At 39.2% G+C, this 25836-nt stretch overlaps 1 protein-coding gene across 1 annotated transcript in view; it reads left to right on the top strand.

The window, feature by feature from the left end:
* The first annotated feature begins 220 nt into the window (after positions 1 to 220).
* SCD5 (stearoyl-CoA desaturase 5) overlaps positions 221 to 25836 on the top strand; it is a 76810-nt gene continuing 51194 nt past the window's right edge. Inside the window, exon 1 of the mRNA XM_044681301.1 lies at positions 221 to 458. Coding sequence (XP_044537236.1) covers positions 221 to 458 — 238 coding nt within the window. The remainder of the gene's footprint in view (positions 459 to 25836) is intronic.

Genomic DNA, 25836 nt, shown 5'->3' with positions numbered 1-25836 from the left:
AGATGCTGAGCTTCGAGATTTGTATTCGTAGGCAACCTCCCTCCCTCCCTGTCTGGCTAAAGCTCATACAAAAGAAAAAGGCAAGTCTTGGCATCTCCAAAACAGAGGAGATGGCCATTGCTATTTAAACCAGAAAACGACACCCCAAACCCCAACCGAGAGGCCAGAGGAGGTCATTGGAGCTTCAGCCGCCGCTGCTGGCTTCCCCCCCGCCCCAGCCATGCCGGGGTTGGGGGCTGCCTGCGGGCTGGGCCCAGAGAAGGCTACCTTTCTCAAGGAGAGCACAGAAAGCCCATTAGAATGGGCAGCTGGAGGAGTACAAGACCGGGATAGTAGAAAGCAGCCAGGCCTCCAGGGGATAGTCTGGAGGAATGTCATCCTAATGACCCTGCTTCACCTGGGGGCCCTGTATTCCCTCACCCTCATTCCCAAGGCTCAGCTGCTCACTCTGCTCTGGGGTAAGTGCCATCTCTATAGTTGTCTCTGTTATGTATTCCCATCTCTGTCCGTGACCTGCTCCCTCTCAATAGCATGGAAGCTCCTTGAGGGCAGGGACTGTTTACTTTTTTTTTTTTTTTTTTTTTGGTCTTTGTAACCCCAGTGCCTAGCTTGGTACTGGCTAATAGAAGCACTAAACCCAAGTAATGTTTGCCAGTTAGGAGACTGATCTCTTCTGAAGGCTCCCTTTCCTTTTCACCCAGCACCTCCTGGCCTTAGGGGTTGAAGGACAGCTTGCCAATAGGAAAAATATTTCATGATTTTTCTTTCTGATGTTCAAAGATTGGGGGTTCCTGAACCTTCATTTGGGTCTCCCTCTCCCCCAATCCTCAAACCAATTCAATCAAGAGAAATTTTCTTAAACAGTTCTTTGGTGGCCCCCTCAAATGCCTTGAATTGCAGCTTGTCTCTTATTTCATTGTAGGTAATTCGGAATTCTCCCTCCCTCTGACTAAACCTGTTTCCTAATTTCCAGGCAGATTAGGATGACAGTCTCCGGGGTCCCATGATGTTGCATGTTTTAAAATCAGTGATGAAGGAATTGAGGTGTTCATGTGGTTCAATCCAAGATTTCTAGGCTTTTCTGGAGGAGTATTGTTGGTGTCTATCCATTTGTAGGGGTGGGCACCTCTGGGTGCAGTGTTCCGCTCACATTCTCTTGTGTTTGGTAATTTCACTTAATGAGGAGGAGGGCTATAGTACGTGTGTGTTTAGAGGGGATGGAGTGATGATCTCACTTAGAGCGGAACTGAACACTGGCTCTCTCTCTGTCTCTCTCTGTCTCTCTCTGTCTCTCTCTCTCTCTGTCTCTCTCTCTCTGTCTCTCTCTCTCTCTGTCTCTCTCTCTCGGTCTCTCTCTCTCTCTCTCTCTCTCTCTCTCTCTCTCTCTCTCTCTCACACACACACACACACACACACACACAGAGCTAATCCTTCTTCATCCTTACTTCCTTGTCTGTCCCCCTCACTACCTCTCACTCCCTCCATTCCTAACCCCCACTAATTCCTGCCCTCCTCTTTAGAATTCTCTTGCATTCTAATCCCTGAAGTTTTTCTCTGGTGAAAACCCAGATCCACAAAAAGTTCATGCAAAGCCCCAGAATACAGTGCACTTATTTTGCACAGGTTCCCCACTCTTGGATCCAGACTTGGGCAATTCCCTTGGTAGGCACTTGCGGCTCCCTTCCATTCTGTTCCTCTCCTCCCTCATTCCAACAATGGAGTTGGGTGCTATGGGTAGGAGATGCCCGGGCTCCGGAACCCCCTTGAGGCTTTTTGTTCCTGCCCTTTTTCAACTTCTGACCTCTACCTTGGAGTCCCACATCAGTCATAGAAAGCTTCTTGGTCTCTGCGGTGAGCTTTTCCTACAATAGCCAATACAAAAGCAATAGCTACTGATCCCTTCCTCAACTGGGGAATTAAAGTAGGTAACCCAAGCCCTTTTAAAAAATTTACCCCTTTCTGTGTGAATGTCTTACCTGCCTCTCATGAGGGGTAAACTGGACATCTTTCCCCCTCCCTCCTCCTCCCCTTTTCTCCCCTTCCCTCTTCTTCTTTCCCCTCCTCTCCCCTTCTCTCTTTTCCTCTTCTCTTCTCGTCCCTCCTCTCTTTCCTGTTTTCTGATTTGAAGGAGACGTGCTCTTCAGAGGAAGTAGTAATACTTTCTAAATGATTTTTGAAGGATAATTGTAAGTTCTTTGAGCTTCTAAATACTACTTTGGAATACCCGAGAGATTTGGGCAGCTGGAGAGCAGTGATGCCCAGCAGAGCAGCAGTTAACAGAGAAGTGATTATGTGGTACGGATGTTCCTGAATGGACCAGTTGTATCAAAACCCGTAGTGCAGAGTTGTGAGCTCTCAGGATATGGTTTTCCTTCCCTAGATGCTTCTCTGCTAGGGGCCATTCTCTTCCCTAGATAATGTTTGCCTTGGCTGGTGAGAAGGATCCAGATTTACATCTGAATTCTGACATATTTTATTATCAATGCACCTACTTTAATGCAAGTACCTTTGAAATGATTACATGTTCTGCCTTATTGTTAAGTAAGTGGTTATATTTAAAGCAGAAAAGTATCATTGTGAGTTATTTTGTATAAATAATGTAACACTCCCTTCTTAGACACTGAGGATATAGACCAGTGATTCCCAAAGTGGGCGCCACCGCCCCCTGGTGGGTGCTGCAGAGATCCAGAGAAGCAGTGATGGCCACAGGTGCATTTGGGGGCAGTGAATAACTAACTGTAAGGGGGCGGTGATAGTATGTGACAGGGGGCGCTAAGTGATATTTTTTCTGGAAAGGGGGCAGTAAGCCAAAAAAGTTTGGGAACTACTGATATAGACAAACCGTGCATTTCACATTATACTTTCATTTCTCTGCCTTTCTTTTTCCTTTTCCTTCCTTTCCCTATTTCTTTCTCTTTTCTTCTCTTCTACAAAGTCACTCAAAACAGTAAGGAATTCCTCCAAGAATATAATGGCTGAAGCTGTATCTCTCTTCTCTTTTTATGACTTCCCCAACCCCTCCAGATACTGGTTCTATATTACTTTTTGGAAATTTAGCAATACTAAACTATTCCTAGGTCAGATACCAAGAGTGAGCTCTAGATTGCATTCTTTAGTAAGGATCTATTAGACATGTCCATAGTACAGTTGATTCTTTTGCCTATAGGCTTAGTCCATCCTGCCAGATTAATTTCCTGGATCTGGTAATGGTCAAAGTTCATTAATGGCTCCTTACTGTCTACTGGATGAAATCCAAATTGCTTTGCCTGGCAATTTAAGGTTGTCCAAAATCTGTTTTTCCCCTAGCTCTGTAAATTTGTCTTTCAATGTTCTCTGTCAAGAGAGAAAACTAGATCCCACTCACTGTTCTATGATTTCCTCTTTTTGTGCTTTTGCCCCATTCCATATGCCTCAAATCCGCCCCGATCCACCCTTACCTCCAAACCCTGTGATCCAGTAGTATGTCAGTTGAAATTCAACTCATTTGTAAGGGAATGTGATATGTTCTTCCCAGGTAGGTTATCTGTATCCACAGGAGGCTGTTTCGATGTGACTCCTCCACCCATCCGTCTCCAGGGTAGACTTTGATCTTGTCCAGGGGGGAAGTAGGATGGTAGGACCAGAGGCTGGCTAGTCTGCTCTTCTCAGAGACAGGGTACTGGGCTAGAATTATGTCAGTCTTTCTCCTTAAATCTTTATAGTCTAGGAGAACAATCTTTGAGGTTCAAGCAGGGCTCCTGATTGGACTTAATGGAGGTTGACTCCAAGGCTTGACTCCTTTCCCAGTAAATGTTAGTTCCACAATGAAAACACTTAGGAAATGGCAAGTAAAGCTGTCGATCCAAGCTGATAACCAAATAGAAGACAGAGAAGGTGTACAGATGAGATAATATGGAAAACAATGCCCAGAGTGAATGAGCTCTTCCTTTGGGAGCCAGGTAACTCAACTCAATCAAGAAAAAATAAAGGAAGATTTCCCTCAAGGGGAAATTCCTTGAAATCTCTAGAGTAGGCATCGCTCTGGAGCCATATCTGGCTCGTTTGAGGGCCAGATATGGTTCTTTCTGCGGGAGCCATAAAGTCCATTTTTTTTCAGGCGCTGTTACAGGAGCGCACTGTGAGCACTGTACGGCTCTCACAAAATTACATTTTAAAAAATGTGGCACTTATGGCCCTCACAGCCAAAAAGGTTGCTGACCCCTGCTCTAGAGTATCAAGCTAAGGATAGGGACATGATGGAGATGCCGGATCTTTTACATATTGGCTTTTGTCCAGAATTTTTCTCTTCCTTCAGAGATCTGAAGAGGTTCTAAAACCACTTTTTTTTTTTTTAACTGAAACTGGAAGCCAGAAGACCAAAATCTCCTCCCAGGCTCTCAACCAACTCCACCTTTCATATCAATGTGGAGTATTGAGTAATCAATCTCTACTAGTGAGGAGAGTCCCATACAAGTGGACTTTAAGGGATGGGTTATGCATCATTCAAGGCTTAGTTCAGAGATGCCCTCCTTTCTTAGAAACTTCATAGTCCTGTGCTTGTACCTCTTAAATATTCACTTTGTTTTGAGTTATCCAGGGGTGTGCTGGTTTTAGAACCTTGATTGTTAAAAGTTTCACTCAGAAATTGGCAAATATTATAGATCTGGGCTTGATGTTTTGTTGATTGTCTAGACTTAAGAAAATAATGGAGAAAATATTAATAACATAGATTTGATTTTAAAATGCATAATGCATAGCCAGAGAGCTGACTATTAAACAAACATTTACCACAGCACAACTGATTTTCATCATCTCTGTACAGGTCAACTCCCTTAATGGAAGGCAAGTGCCTGCCTTAATTATTTCTCTACATTCCCTCATATAGTACATTTCACACAGCATACTTAATAAATGGGTACTGATTGAGGGAACATGGCTTTATTGCTCTTCCTCCTTGGAAAATAATGGGTTTGGGTAAGACTCATGTGAGTCTTTCAGAAGGATTCAAATAATCCATTGGCAAACACTTACTACATGTCAGTTCTATGCTTGGAACTGGGGATAAAAAACGGAAAAAGTTTATAGTTTATCAAGGGAAACAATAGTATACAGATGAATAATATATACAAAATAAATGATATAATAATTGGAGAGGGTTAGGCACTAATTGATAGAAGAGAGGGACTAGGAAAAGCCTTTTGTAGAAAATGATTCTTGAAGTGAACTTTGAAAGAAACTAGATGGGGTAGCTAGGTGGCTCACTGAATACAGTATCAGATCTGGACATGGGAGTTCAAATCCGACCCCAGAATTGTCCTAGCTGTGTGACCCTGGTCAAGTCACTTAACCCACATCGCCTTGTCCTTGCTGCTCTTCTACCTTGGAACCAATAAAAATATAGATTCTAAGGTAAGGGAAAGAGAAGAAGGAGGAGGAGGAGGAGGAAGAAGAGGAGGAGGAAGAAGAGGAAGAACAAGGAGAAGAAAGAAGAATGATAGTAACAGTCATTCAATGATGACACAATAAAAGCATAGCTAATAAGTATCAGGATTCAAGCACAAGTCTTTGGACTCGAATTTTTTATCCACTGTCTCTTCCTCTTGTTCCACTCTGAAGAGTCAGTTGATCTTGAGCATCTGCTGTATATCAGCAGATACTGAAGCAGCAGAAACATTCTCTTCACTTCATTTTTTATGTTCTCACTTTTGGACTCCTCCCACAAAAGATGAATCATTTTATGAATGAAATAAACTTTTCTTTGAAAACCATCCCATTCTATGTTCAGAGCTGCTGCAAAAATCAGATATATCAATTTGGAGCATGCAGCCTGAACCCAAGACTGTACGAAGTATAAACTGAGGTTCAACTTTGTAAGCCAGACTCTTTTAACCTTTTTAAATGTGTATCTTGGCTGGTAGGTAGTCTTGCCCTCCACAGTGGAGCATTGTGTGTCTGTTTTCTTTTTATGTTGAAGTCCTCAAATCCTTTCTTGCTGGGGATCATTTTGAACTTGCAGTTATTGTGCATAAGTCACATTTAAAAGCAATTTAAACATTGCTTCTGACCTGTACCTTCTCCTGTCCATGTGCCACATGAATTTTAAGGGGGTGGAGGATGGTGTGTGGAATTTTAAGTTTAGCTGTGAAGATGGAAAAGATAAACTGTTTTCTTGTTCCCCACCAAATCCCCATGTTCTCATGTGTCTGTTGTCATGTTTTATTTAATCTTTAATATATTTTAGTTAAAAAAACACACACACAAACAGTAAAAATATTTGGGATATTCTCTATGTGAGAGAGAATATCCCAAACTCACTTAGCTGCCCAATAAATAATTCCTTTCAGATTAATTTTTTTAAAATTTTATTTAATTTTATTTTTTTAAACATTTATTAATATTCATTTTTAACATGGTTACATGATTCATGCTCCTACTTTCCCCTTCACCCCCCGCAGATTAATTTTTAAAAAGTGGATGGGGCAGCAACAAGGTAGCTCAGTGGATAGAGGACCAGCCTTGGAGATGGAGGGTCCTGGGTTCACATTTGACCTCAGACCCTTCCTAACTGGACCCTGGACAGGTCACAGCCCCAATTAACTAGCCCTTCCTGCTCTTCTGCCTTGGAACTGATACTTCATATTGATTTTAAGACAAAAGAGTTTTTTTTAAAAAAGGTAAAAGCTATTTGGGCCCAGCATGACATGACAGGCTGGTTGAGCCATTGGTTTTGACATATGGCATCCACATTTAACTAAACTTGTAACTTTTCTTTGCATTCTCTCTCCACCTAAACTTCTTTGAGCTTCTGACATTGCACTCTTTGCTTATCTCTTTACTTATACAGTGTTCTCACCATCCAGGTATACGATAAGAAAGCTCCAAAATATCTAGGAAGCTGGACATCATTAGAGAGAGCCTATGGCAAACTTTATAGATCTCAACTTAGAGATCTATAAAAACAACTCTTAGATATGATTAACTTCTGCATTTTACAATTGAAGAAACAAAGGCCCAAATATATAATTGAAGTAACTTTCACCAAATTACACAAATAGAAGAAATGGAAATTGAATTCGACTTACTTTAATTCCAGGCCCTTTCCACCTATACCTCACTTCCTCTCAGATTTCTATTACCAGCTTGACTGAGGTGAGAGTAGGGAAAGAGGGTTCTCTTCCTAATGAGTCATTTCCATACTCTGTTGAATTCTAGGAATCCCATTTTAGCAAAGACACTGATAAATAAGTTGGAGAGTGTCCAGATAGGAGCAACCAAGATGGCAGAGTCTTGAGTCCATGGCAGATGAGGATTGGTATGGAAGAATAGTGTTTCTCTTTTGCACTGAACTTAGTTCAATAAGCATTTATTTATGACCTACTGCATACAAGGTGAGAAGCAACATGATATAGTGGATAGCAAGCTAGCCTCAGAGTCCAGAAATGATGGATTCAAATCCCACTACTCTGGACAACTCACTTAACTCTTCAGTAATCCATGGTAATCTTTAAGACTATAAATTGTGCAACAGTTGCTGATCTGCAAAGGAAAAAAAGAAGAAAGGAAGGAAACAAGCATTTATTAAGGGTCTACTATGTGCTTTACAAATATTTCATTTGATCCTTACAACTCAGTTATTATTCCCATTTTACAGATGAATATACTGAGGCAAACAGAGGTTAACTGACTTACCCAGGGTCCAAGGCTAAATTTGAACTCAGGTTCTTTTGACTACAGACTTGGTGCCCTAGCTGCCCTTGCATTATGTGATTTTAAAAATCATTAGACATTTGGCACTGCTAGCAACCCATGCCTGACCTGGTTGGCTGGCTGTGGTTCTATGACATCCAGTGCCCATCAGTCCTGGTTCTTATCTTCCACTCTGGGAAATTCCAAAGTGGATAATGGTGGCAACATTTCGCTTAAGAAGATGCCCCCTGAGAGAAGATAACTCACAATGATTGGGACTTTCAGTACTTTCCCTGAGGGGTGTATCACAGGGAATGTGACATGGCCACCCAAAAACCTGGATCAAAGCACAGAACATTGGTCATCTGCAGTGTGTCCCCTCTGATAAATGATCTCATAGATCCTCACACCCACATATAACACACAAATAGGGACTTTTGGAGTAGGATGAAAAGCAGGAGTTATTTATTCATTTTTTTACATGTCTACCTGTCCAAAGAACTGCAAACTTCTCCAGGGCAAGCCCTAAGTCTTTTGTCACTTTTGAGTCTAGCACCAAGGACAGAACCTTTTACTTTTTTTTTTAAAATGGATCTATACTTTTACTTAACTATTAATTGCCTAGCCTTTACAGCTCTTCTGCCTCCAAATCAATTCTAAGAAAGAAGGTAAGTGTTTAAAAGGTCAAATAAAATCACTTAGTGCTAAATTGGGAGAAGTGAGGTATATGTGAAAAGAATACTAGTCCCAGAGAGAGGAGACCTGGATCCTAGTATTAACACATACTAGCTATGTGACCTTGGACACATCATAATCTTAGGATGTTAAAGATAGAAATGAAGTCAAGGAATCTCTCTCTTTTTAAAAAAAAGCATGTGATTTATTTCTTTATTCAAGTCAATATTTTATTTTATAATTTTATTTTTATTGTCATGCAAAACACTTCCATGTTGGTCATTGTTGTAAGAGCAAACTCATATATAACCAAAACTCCAAAATAAAACCAAAAATACACTGATGTGAAAGATGACTACAACAGTTCTTTCTCTGAGTCATATGTCTTTTAAGATTGTCCTAGATCACTGCATTGCTGAGAGTAACCAAGTTTTCACAAATAATAATCATCCGATATTGCTGTTATTGTGTATAATGTTCTCCCAGTTCTGTTTATCTCACTTTGCATCAGTTTTTGCAAATCTTTCTAACTTTTTCTGAAATCATCTTGCTTATTTCTTATAGCACAATAATATTCCATTACTCACATATGCCACAATTTGTTCAGCTATTCCCCAACTGATGAACATCCCCTCAATTTCCAATTCTTTGTCACCACAAAAATAGCAGCTATAATTGTTTTTATACAAGTAGGTCCTTTCCTCTTTTTTATGTTTTCTTTGGGATACAGACACAGTATCTGGCATTACCAGATCAAAGGGTATGCTCAGTTTTATAGCCCTTTGGACATAGAGGAATCTCTTTTCTAATCTATAATTTCTTTATCTGGAAAGTGAGGATAATAATACTTACCCTACCTGCTTATTGTTATTGTGAGGACAAATGAGGTAATATTTTTTTTATTATTTTTTTAACATTTATTAATCTACATTTTTAACATGGTTACCTGATTCATGCTCCTCCTTTCCCCTTACCCCTCCCCCCCGCACTCCCCCCACCCATGGCCGATGCGCATTTCCACTAGTTTTGTCATGTGTCCTTGATCAAGACCAATTTCCAAATTGTTGGTAGTTGCATTGGTGTGGTAGTTTTGAGTCCACACCCTCAATCACGTCCACCCCGACCCTTGCGTTCAAGCAGTTGTTTTTCTTATATGTTTCCTCTCCTGCAGTCCTTCCTCTGAATGTGGGTAGCATCTTTACCATAAATCCCTCAGAATTGTCCTGGGTCATTGTATTGCTGCTGGTACAGAGGTCCATTACATTCAATTTTACCACAGTATATCAGTCTCTGTGTACAATGTTCTTCTGGCTCTGCTCCTTTTGCTCTGCATCAGTTCCTGGAGGTCTCTCCAGTTTATTATTCCTTTTGGCACAATAGTATTCCATCACCCGCATATACCACAGTTTGTTCAGCCATTCCCCAATTGAAGGACATCCCCTCCTTTTCCAATTTGTTGCCACCACAAAAAGCACAGCTATAAATATTTTCGTACAAGTCTGTTTATCTATGATCTCTTTGGGGTACACACCCAGCAATGGTATGGCTGGATCAAAGGGCAGACATTCTTTTATAGCCCTTTGAGCATGGTTCCAAATTGCCAGCCAGAATGGCTGGATCAGTTCACAGCTCCACCAGCAATGCATTAATGTCCCAATTTTGCCACATCCCCTCCAGCATTCATTACTCTCCCCTTCTTTCATTTTAGCCAATCTGCTAGGTGTGAGGTGGTACCTCAGAGTTGTTTTGATTTGCATTTCTCTAATTATTAGAGATTTGGAACACTTTCTCATGTGCTTATTGATACTTTTGATTTCTTTACCTGAAAATTGCCTATTCATGTCTCTTGCCCATTTATCAATTGGGGAATGGCTTGATGTTTTATACAATTGCTTTAACTCCTTGTATATTTGAGTGATTAGACCCCTGTCAGAGTTTTTCGTTATAAAGATTTTTTTCCCAGTTTGTTGTTTCCCTTCTGATTTTGACTACATTGTTTTTGTTTGTACAAAAACTTTTTAGTTTAATATAATCAAAACCATTTAATTTACATTTTGTGATTTTCTCTAACTCTTGCTTGGTTTTAAAGTCTTTCTTTTCCCAGAGATCTGACAAGTATACTATGAGGTAATATATTTGAGAGATCTTTATAGACATTAATATTATTATAAACATTATATTATTCTATGCCTATTCCAAATAGAACCTTACCACTATTTTTGCCATTCATCTTCTATGTATCCTGTTACATAGTAGGAACAATTCTCTGTTTGGTTTTCTTATTGAATAAAGGCTGATAAAAATCTGTCTTTGCCTTATGTGCTCTGCCTGACTAGTAAATGCATTGATAAGAATTCATTATTTGGTGAAAATTATTGGGAAAACTGAAAGCAGTCCAGTAGAAACTAATAAGCCGGGGGGCAGCTGGGTAGCTCAGTGGATTGAGAGCCAGGCCTGGAGACGGGAGGTCCTAGGTTCAGATCCGGCCTCAGACACTTCCCGGCTGTGTGACCCTGGGCAAGTCACTTGACCCCCATTGCCTACCCTTACCACTCTTCCACCTATAAAAGTCAATACACAGAAGTTAAGGGTTTAAAATAAAAAAAAAAATTAAAAAAAAAAGAAACTAATAAGCCAATAACTTACACCATTTACTAACATAAAATCAAAAAAGATTCATGACTTAGACATAAAGGGATATATCATAAGCAAATGAGAAGAATATGCAATATATTGCCTATTGGATTTATGGATAGAAGAAGAATTTTATAAATAAACAGGAGATAGAAAGAAATGTGAGGTAAAAATGAATAATTTTGATTACATTAAATTTAAAAGGGATTGTACAAATAAAATGGATATAGCCAAAATTAGAAGGAAAGCAGAAAATTGGAGGAAATTTTTCATAGAGAGTTTATCGGATAGAGGTCTCCTATCTCATCTATATAGAGAACTGTGTCAAATTTATAAGAATATGAGCTATTCTGCAATTGATAACTGGTCAAAAGATATAAACAGACAGTTTTTGGACAAAGAAATTAAAGGAATGTATAGCCATTGTTATGTAGAGGATGGCAGCATGGTCAAAATACAGGGTCAGCCTCACATATAGATAACTAGCTTCTACTTATTCCTCTATCAGACCTGTGAGACCAGAGGAATATAAGTTAAAGAAAAGGGGAACATCATTAGAGTTCAGCCTCAACAGACCTTGCTAGAAGTACCTTAGTATCAGAAGATTCTAGGTTTGGCTCCTAGCTGGCTCGCCAAAACTGTTATGTTGATAAATAACAGATATTTTGGGGAAGCAGATAATTATGCCTGGGCCAGTGACCTCCAAGACACAAACACTGACTGACAGGCTTCAGTGTGAAAGGAGGGGGTTAGACACTCCTGACTCTCAAACCACTCCCCCCAAGCAGTTGAGGTTTTAGTTAGAAAATGGAGACAATTGGAGGTACTTCTAGCTAGGTCTGTTGAGGCTGAACTCTAATGATGTTCCCCTTTTCTTTAACTTATATTCCTCACAAGTCTGATAGAGGGCTGAATAGTAATTAATTATTTAAATGTTGTGAGCAGACAGCTGACAAGGATTCAAGCTAGATGACCAGACTTGGGCAGTGAGTATTCCCAAATAATTCTCAGGCACAGATATTGAAGGTAAAGCTTATATTAAGAAGCAAAGGGAAAAGCTAGAGGGGGTAATTAAGGTTTTAGATAAGGAAAAGGTGACCCTGATCTGTTAGGTTGAAGCTGCCCTTCTCCCCCACAGGAGGGGGTGAAGGGCACTCAACTAAACTGGTTCTCTCATTGATAGTGAATATTTCTAATCACTAAATCACTAAATAATTGTTGTATTGATGTTGGTAAGGACCAACCCTACTAAGCAGACTAATTCCTAAATAGAAACCATGATGGCTTTTGCCACAATGGCCCTCTCAGGTGAATCCCCCAAGTCAGGGGCAGTAAGCAGTGATCCGCTCACCTCAACCCCCAGAAAGCAACTGTTTCACCCCTTCTCAACTGTCCCCTCACCCAAAGTTCTCCAGGGGGGGTCCCCTGGAATTCTGGGTGAGGCTGACCCTGTATTTTGCAGGGATTCCATGCTGCCATCCTCTACATAACACCATATAAAAAGTATTACTGATTAGAGAAATGCAAATCAAAACAACTCTGAGATATCATTTTTATATCATATTGGTTAAAATGATAAAAGGGCAAAATGACAAATATGGAGGGGATGTGGAAAAATGGGTACACTAATACATCTTCAGTGAAGCTATAAACCAATCCTACTATTTTGGAAAGCAAACTGGGATTATGCCCAGAGTGTTATAAAACTGTATGCCCATTGACCCAGCAATACCACTATTAGATCTGTTTCCCAAGGTGATCAGGGAAAAAGAAAAACTACCTATATATTCTAAAATGTTTATAACAACTCTCTTTGTGGTAGCAAAGAAGTGGAAATTGAGGGGTAATACCCATCAATTGGGGAATGACTAAACAATTGTGGCATAATATTATGATGGAATACTACTGCACTGGAAGAAATGCTGAGCAGGTTAATTTTTTTAAATCAATGGAAAGACCTACATGAAATTATAAAGAGGGAAATGTGCTGAACCAAAAGAACATTATATATAGTAATAGAAATATTGTTTGAAGAATAACTGTGGATGCCCACTTCCAGAGAAAGTACTGATAAATGGAAACATGTACCACACACACACGTATGTCATATGAATCCTTCTCTAGTGAAGGCAAGGGAGGGAGGAAGGAAGATACCTGGGAACTTTAATTTAACAAACATATAAGCAAATTAATCATGAGCTAAGAGTAGAATATACTTAGAACCTGAGATAGTTTATCTGAGGGGGCCCATGTGCAAGTGGAGAGAGATACTCTGAAACACAAGATTGGGAAGAAAAGGGGAGGGATGATAGAAGGATAGGTAATCAGCCATCTCTGAAAAGAAAGATGGCCCAGACTCTGGTGTGGTTCATGCTGCTAGTCTGTGATTACAAGTCAAAGGGGGAGCTCCAGACCTCCTGTCCTGAATATTCTGTACTTAGATAATTAGGAAGTTATGCCAGTGGCTTGAATCTCCTTGGGGACAATATAAATACCTTTCAAGGAAGAATTATCCAAACTTTGACAGTGGGTCCAGGGGTGGTGGTGGTGGTGGTGGTGAGAAGGAACCCTAGGATATTGTTCACTCTAGATCTCTCCAAACCATCCTTCACATAGCTAACTAATTGATGTTCCTGTTCTATGTTAATTCCTTTGCTAAAGAAGTTTCAGTGACTTCCTGTTGCCCCTAGGATAAAATACAAACTTCTCTGTACTTAAAACACATCACAGACTGGCTCCAACCTATCTTTCTAAGCTGATTACATATTAGTCTTTCTCATACACCTACATTCTAGCCAGTGGTCTAAATGCTGTTGTCTGTATCCAATCTTCAACTTCTATACCTTTGAACCTTGGAGAATTGCATCTTTCAAAGAACAAAGAAATCAGTAGTAGCTTCTTTATCTCCCTCTCTCCTCCCTCCTTCCCTCCCTCCCTCCCTCTCTCCCTTCCTTCCTTCCTTCTCTCCTTCCTTTCTTCCTTCCTCTCATTTCCTTCTCCTTTCCTTTAAAAAAACCTCATCGATTTTGCTTCCCCTATTACTCTTCCAGCTTTGGAAGCTAATTTTAGAATGTACTAGGCTCTTTTTTCTTTTGCCATCAAAGGAATGTTTCTATAGAACTAAAAATTAAAAATTCTCTGCAGGAAGCATCCATGTTTAATTCATGGGCTAGAAAGATTAATTTTATTTTCATGAATAGATCTTGGGGAAATAACCAGGTGACATGATGGCATGGCAGGGATTCCTTGAGGCCTCAGCTTGTCTATTGAGACTGATGCTAACTGAGGAGGAAACAGGGCCCACTTTCTCTTCCTAGAATCACTGAAAAGCAGGACCCCCTCCACCAGGTTCCACTTTCAGTGCCTTTTTTTTACCTTCTATGCTCCTCTTGGCATATATTACCAGCCTTCACTTCTTTCAGGTCTAGGATCTTCCTATTTCCTCCCTTCCTAACCAACATTCAGGAAGGAACCTCAGTAATTGGTTATTTTTGTATGATGTTAGTCCATTGACCTCTTAGGAACATCTGTACTTTAAATATATGTCTATATAATATCTGCATCATTAAGCAGGAGGGTCTTTTCTTTTAGGTAAGATATGAAGCAAAGCCCATTTAAGATCTCACCCTTTTCAGACCTCATAGCAACCTTGGGTGGCTTATTCACAGATTGTAAAAGTATAAAACTTGAATGTCTCCTTCAAGAGGCTTATAAAAAGCATGGAAGCTGGACATAACCAGGACTATGAGGGTTGTGCCCCTTTCACTCTTGGATGGGATGGTGTTTAGAACCCAAGAGGATTCTAGGACCTTGGCCACTGGATAAAGGTAATTGCCATCACACAGAAAACATCTGGCTCTGAAAAGGATCAGTTGAGTCAGTTGACTCTCTAGAGTCAGATGAGAGAGGAGGTCTGTCAATTGATCAATCAGTCAAGGACCTATTAAGCATCTACTCTGTGCCATGCATGGTACTAGGTTCTAGGGATACAATTACAAAGACTGGAACAATCCCTTCTCACAGGAGGTTTACATTCTGATGGGAGAGACAATAATTACATAGATATATGCAGCAAAAATATAAAATATAACAAAATACAATATAAAATATAAAGTTAATATTAACAAATAGATAGATAGGTAGATTTATTTATTATTATAAAGAAGTTAGTTTGGGAGAGAGGATATTAGCATTCCAGAGATGGTGGCCAGAGATAAGGTCATTTTGGTTGAATTGAAGCATGAAGGTGGTGGCATGAAATGATGCCCAATGAGGCTGGAAATATATTGGTTGGAACCAGATTGTGTAAGGTTTCAAAAGCTAAACAGAAGAATTTATACTTTATTGCAGAAGCAACAGGAAGCCACTGGAATGCTTAAATAGGGGAATCACATAGTCACATCTGCCCTTGGACAGTAATAAATAAAGTGGATTGAAGTGGGAAGAGATTTGAGAAAAGGAAAAAAAATTAGGAGGCTATTGCCATAATCTAGGAGAGAAATGATGAAGTCTTCAACTCAGGTGGTAGCAAAGTGAATTTAGAGAAGAGGTTGATGGGAAACAAGTTTATGAAGATAGAAATGGCAAGACTTGGCAACGGATTAGATTTGTGGGGTCAAGAAAAGTGAAAGGTACTGGATAATGAGGATAATTAAGGACACTAGAAAAACAGTGGAATCTTTGAAAGAAATGGGGAATTTTGGAAAAGGCTTCAGGGGGAAAGATGTCTTGAAAAGGGACAGCACTAAAGAAAGGACTTTGTTCATCTTTTCCCTGCATTTCTCAGCAAATGCAGCAGGAGGAGACACAGTACATAGCCTGTGGAAACATTGGTTTAGCAGAAAAGAGGCTCAGAGAGTAGAGCTCTGGATAGGAATCAACTGAGGGACCCAAGTTCTATTCTTTCCAGTGAGCTGGAGGACCTTACCATCTACCATGCATTGTGTCCCAAGGTCCTTCAGAATTTACCATTTACCTTGCTTCCATACTTTCAGAATCCTTTCATCAGAACTTTCAGAACCTTCAGAACAACTCTAACCTATTGACCCAACTTACAGACCCCCTGGAACTTGTCATTGACCCTTTAGCTGTATGTTGTCTCTCCCATTTAGAGTGTAAGCCTCTTAGGAGCATGGACCATCTTCCTTTTTAAAAAACTGTTTTGCCCCTAATGCTTGGCATATTGGAAATGCTCAATCAATACTTTAATATATTCATTTCACAGAAGAAATTGAAGTGACTTACCCAGGATCACACAATTAGTAACTTTCAGAGTCAAGCTCCTCTCTGGTTTTCTGACTTTAAGTACCTTAATTCACTCTTCTATTTAGACTAAACCTGTTTGGTATATCCTCAGTGAGATGTAGGAGAGTTGCTCATATATATGCCAATATTTATTTTTTTATTTTTTAAAAATCATTTTTCCATGTTTACATGACACATTTTCTTTCTCTCGCTTCTTCTTTCCCTCCTCCTAGAGCCGATAAGCAATTCCACTGGGTTATACAAATGTTATTACTTGATACCTTTTCTACATTATTCATTTCTGCAATAGAGCAATTTTTTGAAACCCAAACCCTAGATCATGTACCCACATAAACAAGTGACAAGTCATATGTTTTTCTTCTGCATTTCTACTCCCACAGTTCTTTCTCTGGATGTGGATAGCGTTGGATAGCATTCTTTCTCATAAAGTCCATTACATTTGATGGGTCCATAATGTTTCACTTTCTGTGTACAATGTTCTCTTGATTTTGCTCATTTCAGTCTGCATCAATTCATGGAGGTTCTTCCAGTTCATATAGAAATTCTCCAGTTCATCATTCCTTACAGCACAATAGCAATCCATCACCATCATATACCACAATTTGTTCAGACATTCCCCAATCAAGGGACACCCCCTCATTTTCCAATTTTTTTGCCACCACAAAGAGTGTGTATGCCAATATTCATACACACACATACACACGCAATTCCTTTTTTTCTTTGAGATAAAAAAACCAATATTTGGTCTTCTTCATTCATTAGTCTCTAACTGAAATGTATTATTTCCTTTAATTATCAATTTTTAAAAATCCATAAGACTGCCAAAGATGTCCATAGCACAAAGCAAGTTTGACAAGAACAAACATTTGTTTTGCTTCGTTGCATTTTTTTGTTTTGTTTTTCTTGCTTTCTCAATGGGAGAGGGGAAGAAATGGGAGAGAAAGAAGTAAGAATTTCATGAAAATAAAACGAAGTTTAATTTAAAAAAAGATTAAGAACCCCTGAGTTGCACTTATAAAAATGAACAAAATGGAAATATGTTTTGCATGATAATACTTATAAAACACAGATCCATTCACCTGCCAGCACTGGGGGGAAGAATGGAAGGGAGGGATGGAGATAAGTACAATCATATAATTTAGGACAACTTGTGTAGAAATTTGTTATTGTATGTAATTGTTAAAATAAATAAATTACATTTTAAAAAAACAATCCCTGAGTTAGGGGCAGCTAGGTGGCTCAGTAGATAGTCAGAATATCTCTAGGTTAGAGATAAAAGATCTCAATACTTGAGTTAACTCCTTTTTTTCTTTCCTCAATTAAATAGCCCAATCCCTCTAAGTGTACTAGATCATTCTTTTCTTACCTTAGGTCTTAGTATCATTTCTAAGGCAGAAGAGGGGTAAGGGCTAGGCAATTGGAAGCTAAGTGGCTTGTCCAGGGTCATAGAACTAGGAAGTGTCTGAGATCAAATTTGAACCCAGAACCTACAATCTCCAGCAGTTGGCACACTTTACTAAAGTATTAATAGTATTTGAGGAGCTTTCCTTGTCTACAAGTAGTTTAGAATCCAATTCTTTGTTGTGCTGAGCCAAGACAGAGGATGTTTCATGAAATTAAAATTTTATATGTAGAAATTAGGACTCTAAGACTCTTCCTTAGTAGTTCCCATGAGAGTAGAAAGGATCCAAGGGACATTTTTTTGCTATCTTGAGATTATGTGGCTATCAGTCAGGGTTTAGAAATATTTGGTGGGGGGAAGGAATATTTTTCTATAGCGGTCATCTTTGACATAATCTTACTAATGTAGCCCCTTTGGTGTTGCTAAGAAGATGGAGAGGGACCACTATTGGTCAGGATAGAAATTGTTCAGCATTCCTCTTCTCAATGATCAAGAAGTTAGTCCTGCCTAAGGGAGGGGGAGGCAAATTAAAGTCTCAGAGAAGGGAGCAGCTTTTGAGAGTTTGTGCAAGGCTGCTGTCCCTGACTGGAGAGGGACAAAAGAGCTAAACCCTGAGGCCATGCTTGACAGATAGGCTGGGGATTGGGAGCTCCTCAGGAACACTGGGAAAGGACAGTGACTCCTGAAGGGCCCAAAATGAGCTGGTGATTGCTGATGTTCCTTCTCTCATTGCCTTCTCTTCCTGGATTTGTTTTCCTGTATTCTGAATCTCCATTCCGTAAGTATTTATTTGCTTTCTAGGGACAGCTAGGTGGGAAGGTATATGAGCTGCTATGCCTGGAGTCAAGAATCACTGAGTTCAAATGTGACCTCAGACTCTTAGGAGCTGTGTGAACCTGGGCAAGTCACTTAACCTATTTGCCTGTTTCCTTATTTATAAAATTGGGATAGTAACTAGCACCTACCTCCTGGGGTTCTTGTGAGGATCAAATCAGATAATGTCTATAAAGCGCATAGCATAGTGCCTGGCACACTGAGAGTGCTTAATAAATGCTTGGATTTTTTTCCTGTTAGTTTAAAAGGCATTTTTTTCTTGAATTATTGAGCTTAACTATTGAATTACACATTTAGAAGTTTCATTTCTTCAATGCCACAGAGTAAAAATAAAGGGAGGAAATTAGACAGAGACACACCAAGATGGAGACAGATCTCATAATTATGTTCCCTATTTGCCAACACAGTCACCCTGGCTGGGAGGAGGGTCAAGCTGAAGAACATATATTTACTCATTTTTACAAAATAAAACTTAAATACAAATCTTCTCAGGCAATGAATTCATAGCTATGATTGCAGGAAACCATGATAGTAAGCTGGAAATGATATGGAAGGTGTCTTTGTTTCTTTGTCTTTCTTTCACAGAGCTGGTAAATGACTAACTTTGAACTCAGGTCTTCCTGATCCAGTATTCCATGTACCACCTTGATCTTTCATATTAATTCCTCTTTAGTTTACTGACTTGAAAATATCCTTTCCTGTCCATCAGTGGGGGAATGGCTGAATAAGTTGAGGTATATGACTGTAATGCAATACCGTTGTGCTATAAGAAATGATTAACAGGATGACTTCAGAAAAAACCTGGAACAACTTATATGAACTGATGTAAAGTGAAGTGAGCAGAATCAGGAGAACAATGTATACAGTAACAGCAATATTGTATAATGATCAACTTTGGATGTATTAGCTATTATCCAGCAAGACAATAATCCAAGACAATTTAAAAGGACTCATGATGAAAAATGCTATTCACTGCTAGAGAAATAACTGAGGGAGTCAGAAGGCAGATTGAAGTATACCATTTTCACTTTATTTTCTTCAAGTTTTTTTTAGTGATACATGACTTCATGGAATACATTCATACATATATATTACATGATAACACATGCATAACCTACATGGGTAGGAAAGAAGGGAGGGGAAGAATTTAGAACTCAAAATGTGATAAAAACAAATGTTAAAAATTGCTTCTATAGGAGAAAAAATTACTGAAAAAATATTTGCCCAGGGTCACCCAGATAGAAATACCTGAGCTAACATTTTAATACAGGTTCTGACTCAAAATTATATACTCTGTTTCTATGTGTCTGCTTACATACATGCAATTTATTTATTTTTTTATTATATGTAATTTAGTGTCCAAGAAAGTTGGAAACAGAATAATTCAGGAAAAAGGAAAACAATGAGTCCATGTAAATTATTCTGTTTGTATACAATTATTTCTAGCCTGGATGTGACCAGTTAAGGAAAGTGCCTGTGCAAAATCAAAGGGACAATGATTTTCCCATTTTCCCCTAAGAGGATTTATTGATTTTGGTTTAGGCCATAAGGAATCCAAGGAGGCTAAGGAATAGTGGTTGTCATATTCATACCTTCTCTCTTGTCTTCTCCCAGAAAAGACTTGCAGGGGCAATGGGCATTATCTAGATTCCTGACTCCCCCCCCCTTTATTTTTCATCACTCTTAATACTGGATAGATTCATAAACTTACTACTTTCTAATCAACCCTAGATTTGTGCTGTTTTGGTGATTTGTAAACAGATTTTCTCTATGGCTATTTTTGAGTTATTTGATTGTGAGAGAAGAGGTTTCTAAGGATGAAGAAATGGAAGGCAAATTAGGGTGCTAACTAACTTGGGCACTGAATCATGGGACCACTAAACAAAATCACAAGACCTTTATTCAAGTCCAGGCTCAACATTGGGCAAATGACTTAAACTCTTTAGACTTTAGGTCTTCCTCTGTAAGGTAGACTGTAAGGTCTCATCTAACTCTAGAACCTTGACATCATGATGCTAGGACATAGTATCAGACAACCTGGGTTCTTGTGTGTGACCTTAAATAAATAAAAAGAGGAAAAGAATAAGCCTTTTATAATAATTACTATGTGCCAAGCACTATGCTAAGTGCTCTACAAATATCATCTCATTTGATTCTCCCAACAATGCTGGAAGTATTATTATTATCTCCATTTTATAGATGTGAAAAAAGTTAAATGTCTTCCCCAGGGTCACACAACTAGTATGTATTTGAAGCTGGAACTGAACTCCAATTGCCTCTATGCCTCAGTTTGTTTATTAATTTTACTATGATTACTAGATCTCTTATGTTCCTCCCAGATCGCCTGATTTCAGCATTCTGGGCCTCAGTAAAATATAAAATGAAGGGGTTAGATGACCACCAGGATCCCTTCCAGCTTTATCCCCTTGACCTAAGCCAAAAACAATTGGAACAAAAACAGAGCTCTATTTGGGCACAGAAATGTGTAAAATGAGATAAATATTTTTAGATGTGGCCCTTGCATTAATTTATTTTGCTTTTCTGTACTTACTCCTCGACAGGGAGAAAGGTGCAGGAATCATTGAAGGGGCTCTAGAAATGTTAAAAATGAAAATGATTAAAAGAGTGCATCAACAAACAAAAACCCAACAAAAACCTATGGTAATGCAAGAAGAATGGAGGCAAGGAGATGCCAAAGGGAGAAGAGGCATCCATGACAAATGTCAGAGGGGTTAGCAGAAGTCATAAGGGTTTAACAGAGAGGAAGAAAATCTTGTACTCTGAATTTTAGGGATAAGCCTTTCAGAAGTCTTTTAAGTTAATTTTGATTATTCTAATCTCAGTATTTCTGTTGCAACAGAGAGTCAGAGAAAGACAGAGAGAGGGGGAAAGAGGGAGGGAGAAGAGAGAGGAAGAGGGAGAGAGAGATAGAGAAAGAGAGAAAGAGACACAGAGGGAGGGAGGTAGGGAGGGAGAGAAACTGGACTGAATCACCCTATGATTCCGAAAGTCTCTCTCTAACTCAAGTCATTTTGAAGTTTTAGTTATATTCCCAGACAATAAATAAAATTCCAGAATGAGATAAAATAGGTAACATGTTTTCTTTATCAAAGAAAAAATTAGTCATTTAACTCTGAGAATCTCATGGAGAATCATTTCCCCTAGGACCATTCAACCTCTCAGACTCTCCCCATTCAGGATTATCTCTCTCTCTGGTCAAAGGTGAATTTAAGAGATACTTCCATTTATTAAAGTAATCAAAGAGACATCTTCCCATTCCTAGTCTGATAATTACCCTAATAATTACCCTAATTCAGTTAAGATGGATCAACCCAGGGTCCCTGGCTCTTGTTTATCACCCATCTACTTCAGAAAGGAATATTTCTTGGGATAGTCTGGAGAGGTGGAAGCAGGGCATTATTTTTACATTTAGAGTTAAAGAAAGACTGATAAGGTTTCTCTTTCAAATTAGTCTAAAGACTTCAGACTAAGTAATTAATTTTTCAAATTATTATTTTTACATAAATGTACAATTTTTAATAATTGTTTTCTGGCATTTTGTGATTCATGTTCTGTTCTTCCTTCTCACTCCTTCCCCTTCTCCAAGATGGCAGGTAATGTGATATAGGTTGTACATGTGTTATCATACAATACATAGTTCCAATGTTTCTCATGTTTTAAAAGAAGATAAACATGACTTATATGAAAGGAAAATTGATAGAGGAAATGAAATGAAGAATGGTATGCTTCAATCTATTCCTTCTATAGCAATGGATAGCCTTTTTTTGTCATGAGCCCTTGGAGCTGTCCCTGGTCCTTGCCTTGCTGGTAATAGTTAAATCATTTACAATTGATCATCATACAATCTTGCTGCTACCTTGTACAATATTTTCCTGCTTCTGCTCACCTCATTTTGTATCACTTCATATATGTATTTCCAACTTTTTTTGTGATCATCTTGTTCATCATTCTTATGACACAGTAGTATTCCATTACAATCAATCACATACCACAACTTGTTCAGCTATTCCCAATGATAAATATTTTTTCATTTTCATTTTTTGCCACCACAAAAAGAACTGCTCTAAATATTTTTATACAAGTATGTCCTTTCTCTCTATCTTTGATCTTTTTGGGTAAGACCTGGTAGTGGTATTTCTGGGTCAAAAGGTATTCACAGTTTTATGGCCTTTGGGGCATGGTTCTAGATAGCTCTCCAAAATGGTTGTATCATTTTACAGCTCCATCCCCTCTAACATTTATCATTTCCTTTTTTGTTACATTTTCCAATCTGATAGGTGTGAGGTGGCACCTCAGAGTTTTTTTAATTTGTATTTCTCTAGACAATAGTGATTTGGAGCATTTTTTTCATATGAATAGACAGTTTTAATTTCTTCATCTGAAAATTGCCTATTCATATCCTTTGACCATTTGTCAATTATGGATTGACTAATGTAATTTTAAAATGCTTTCTTATAATTTGTGTGTCTGTGTGTAGCGGGGTGTGGGGGTGTGTGAAAGGGGAAGGTGAAACTTTAGAATGCTTCCAGTCGGTCAGTTAACCAGGCACAGTGTTAAGCACTGAGGATATAAATAAGAAAAAAGATAATCCCTTCCCTCAAGGAAGTTACAATCTAATGGATGGGGATAACACACAACAAAGCTGGAAAGGGCTTGGGGGTGGGTGGGAGGGCTGGGGAAGAAGGCACCTTGTATTAGGGGAAGGTAGAATCCTGTGGAAAGAGTGCAGCTGATGGGAAATGAAGATATGTTGGCCTGGGACCCCTCTTCCAATGGAAACTTTAAGAGACCTTCTTTGCTCCGCCTTCTAGCCCACCAATTAGAGAAGCAGAGGCTAATGAACTTACTGATGAACTATATGGACTAAAGCTGTTGCAATCTGAAGAATGTTGAATTTATTGGTGATGAAGTTTCCTGGGAGGATGATTGTGGTAGAGTACAGTCCAAAGAATGTAGATGTTGGCAAATTCCCCAATGATGAGGAAGGAAATCCCCCATCTCATTTAGGGGGATATTTGCTGTTTTGATCTTGTCTCTCCAGAAAAATCATAATGAAGCAGAAGACCTAAAAGCCCAAGACATACAGAAACAACTTCTAGAAGTGTTAGTCAAGTGAAATCTGCTTAATAAAGGAAGAAGCAGGGCATAGGCACCCATTCAAGTCAACAGGCATTTATCAACCACCTACTCTATTCCAAACACTGAGTTAAGTTCTAGAGATACATAGAAAGTGAGAAGATATTCTCTTCCATGCTCACAATCTTTTTTTAACCCTTACCTTCCACCTTGGAATAAATGCTGTGTTTTGGTAAGTGGTAAGGACTAGACAATGGGGGCTAAGTGACTTACACAGGGTCTCACAGCTAGGAAGTATCTAAAATTAGATTTGAATCCAGGACTTCTTGCCTCTGGTCTTGACTCTCATTCCATTGAACTATCTAACTGTGCCCCCCCCTCACAATCTAATGGGCGAGACAATGTAAACAGTTATGTACAAACAAGAAATGCAGTAAATTGGAGACAAGCTCAGAAGGAGGGCACAAATATTAAGGAGGACTGGGAAAGCCTTTTGTTAAAAAAACTCTTACCTTCTGTCTTAGAATTGAAACAAGTCTCAGTTTCAAGGCAGAAGAATATGGACTAAACAACTGGGGTTGTGACTTGCTCAGGGTCACACACTTAGGAAGCGTTTGAGGCCACATTTGACTCCAGACCCTTCCAATGGGAAGATTTTTTTTTGCAGAAGGGAAGAGTTAGCTGAGACTTGATGGAAGTCAGGGAATCCAAGAGGCAAAGGTAAGGAGGGAGAGGGTTCTAGGCATAGGGGGCAGCCAGTGAAAATGCTCGAAATTCAAAGAACTGGAAACTAAAGGGATATCCCTCAATTGGGGAATGACTGGACAAATTGTGGTATATGATGCTGATGGAATACTATTATACTATAAGGAATGAAGAACTGGAGGATTTCAGAAAGAGCTGGAAAGACCTACTTGAACTGATGTAGAGTAAAATAAGTAGAAACAGGAGAACATTGTCACAGTAACTGCAATATTGTGGAACAATCAAATATGATAGACTTTGCTACTAATAGCAATGCAATGATCCAAAACAATTTTGAGGGACTTATGAAAAAGAATGCTGTCCACTTCCAGAGGAAGAACTGTTGGAGTTAGAATGCAGATGAAAACATATGATTTATCACTTGTTTATTTGGGTATATGATTTGAGGTTTTAGTTTTATAAGATTATTCACTTATTAAAATGAATAATATAGAAATATGTTTTGAGTGATAATACATATATAACCCAGATTGAATTGCTTGTTAGTTCTGGGAGTGGGGGGAGAAGAAGAGAGGGAGACAATATAGATCATATAACTTTGGAAAACTTATGCGTGAATTTATTAAAATAAAAAATCTAAATGAAAAAAGAAGATGCTCAAAATTGGGAGATGGATATACCCAAATACTTTGCTTAACAAACCTTTCACTGAAACTGCCTCTTCAGTTATTGGAGTGGGCTTAAAAAAACAAAGAGAATGCCCTGCTTTCTTCCCCTTGATTCTATGATAGCATTCCCTGGATCATTATTTAGCTAGTTAGGAAAGGCCCCTCAGAGGCTCTAGGCTGGTTGTTTTGTCCTAGTGTCATATTTCAGTCCCTTTTCTCCAAATGGAATCAGGAATGAGATCCTCCTACTCTCAGAAGTGTTAGAGGTGCCAGAGATGTGAGGAGAAGCCAGTGTTTGTGTAGTCACACTGAAAATCACCAGGAAAACAAAAGGTAAATCTTGTGGCATAGGTTTTGTTGGTCCTCTCTGGGGAGTGACCTAGACAGTACTTGCAATCGGAGGAGAGGAAGGTGTTTGGAGAAGCATCTAGCTCAGAGGAATGAGAGTTGGCTTAAAGGGCAGAGGACCTGGTTTTGAATCCTAGCTTTATTATAAACTATCTCTCTGACTTTAGGCAAATCACTTAATTTCTCCAAAACTCCTTTGCCCTAACTCAAAAAGGAAGGGTTGAAGGGAAGCTAAGTAGTACAGTGGACAGAGTGAAAGGCCCGGAGTCAGGGGGACCTGAGTACATGTAGTCTGACTTCAGACACTTCCTAGCTATGTGACCCTGGGCAAGTCATTTTACCCTGATTGCCTAGCTCTTGCTGCTCTTGTGTCTTAGAATTGATACTAGGACACAAGGGAAGAGGAGGAGAGAAAAGAAAGAAGGAAGGAGGCAGGAAGGGAAGAAGGAATAGGGAGAAAGGGAGGGAGGGAGGAAAAGAAGGAGGAAGGAAAGGGAGAGAGAGAGAGAGAGAGAGAGAGAGAGAGAGATTGAGAGAGAGAGA

This window comes from Gracilinanus agilis, chromosome 6 (genome assembly GCF_016433145.1).
Source record: "Gracilinanus agilis isolate LMUSP501 chromosome 6, AgileGrace, whole genome shotgun sequence".
In the NCBI taxonomy this organism is placed as follows: Eukaryota; Metazoa; Chordata; class Mammalia; order Didelphimorphia; family Didelphidae; genus Gracilinanus; species Gracilinanus agilis.
The sequence above is the reverse complement of the archived record's forward strand: the minus strand, read 5'-3'. Positions and strand labels throughout refer to the sequence as shown.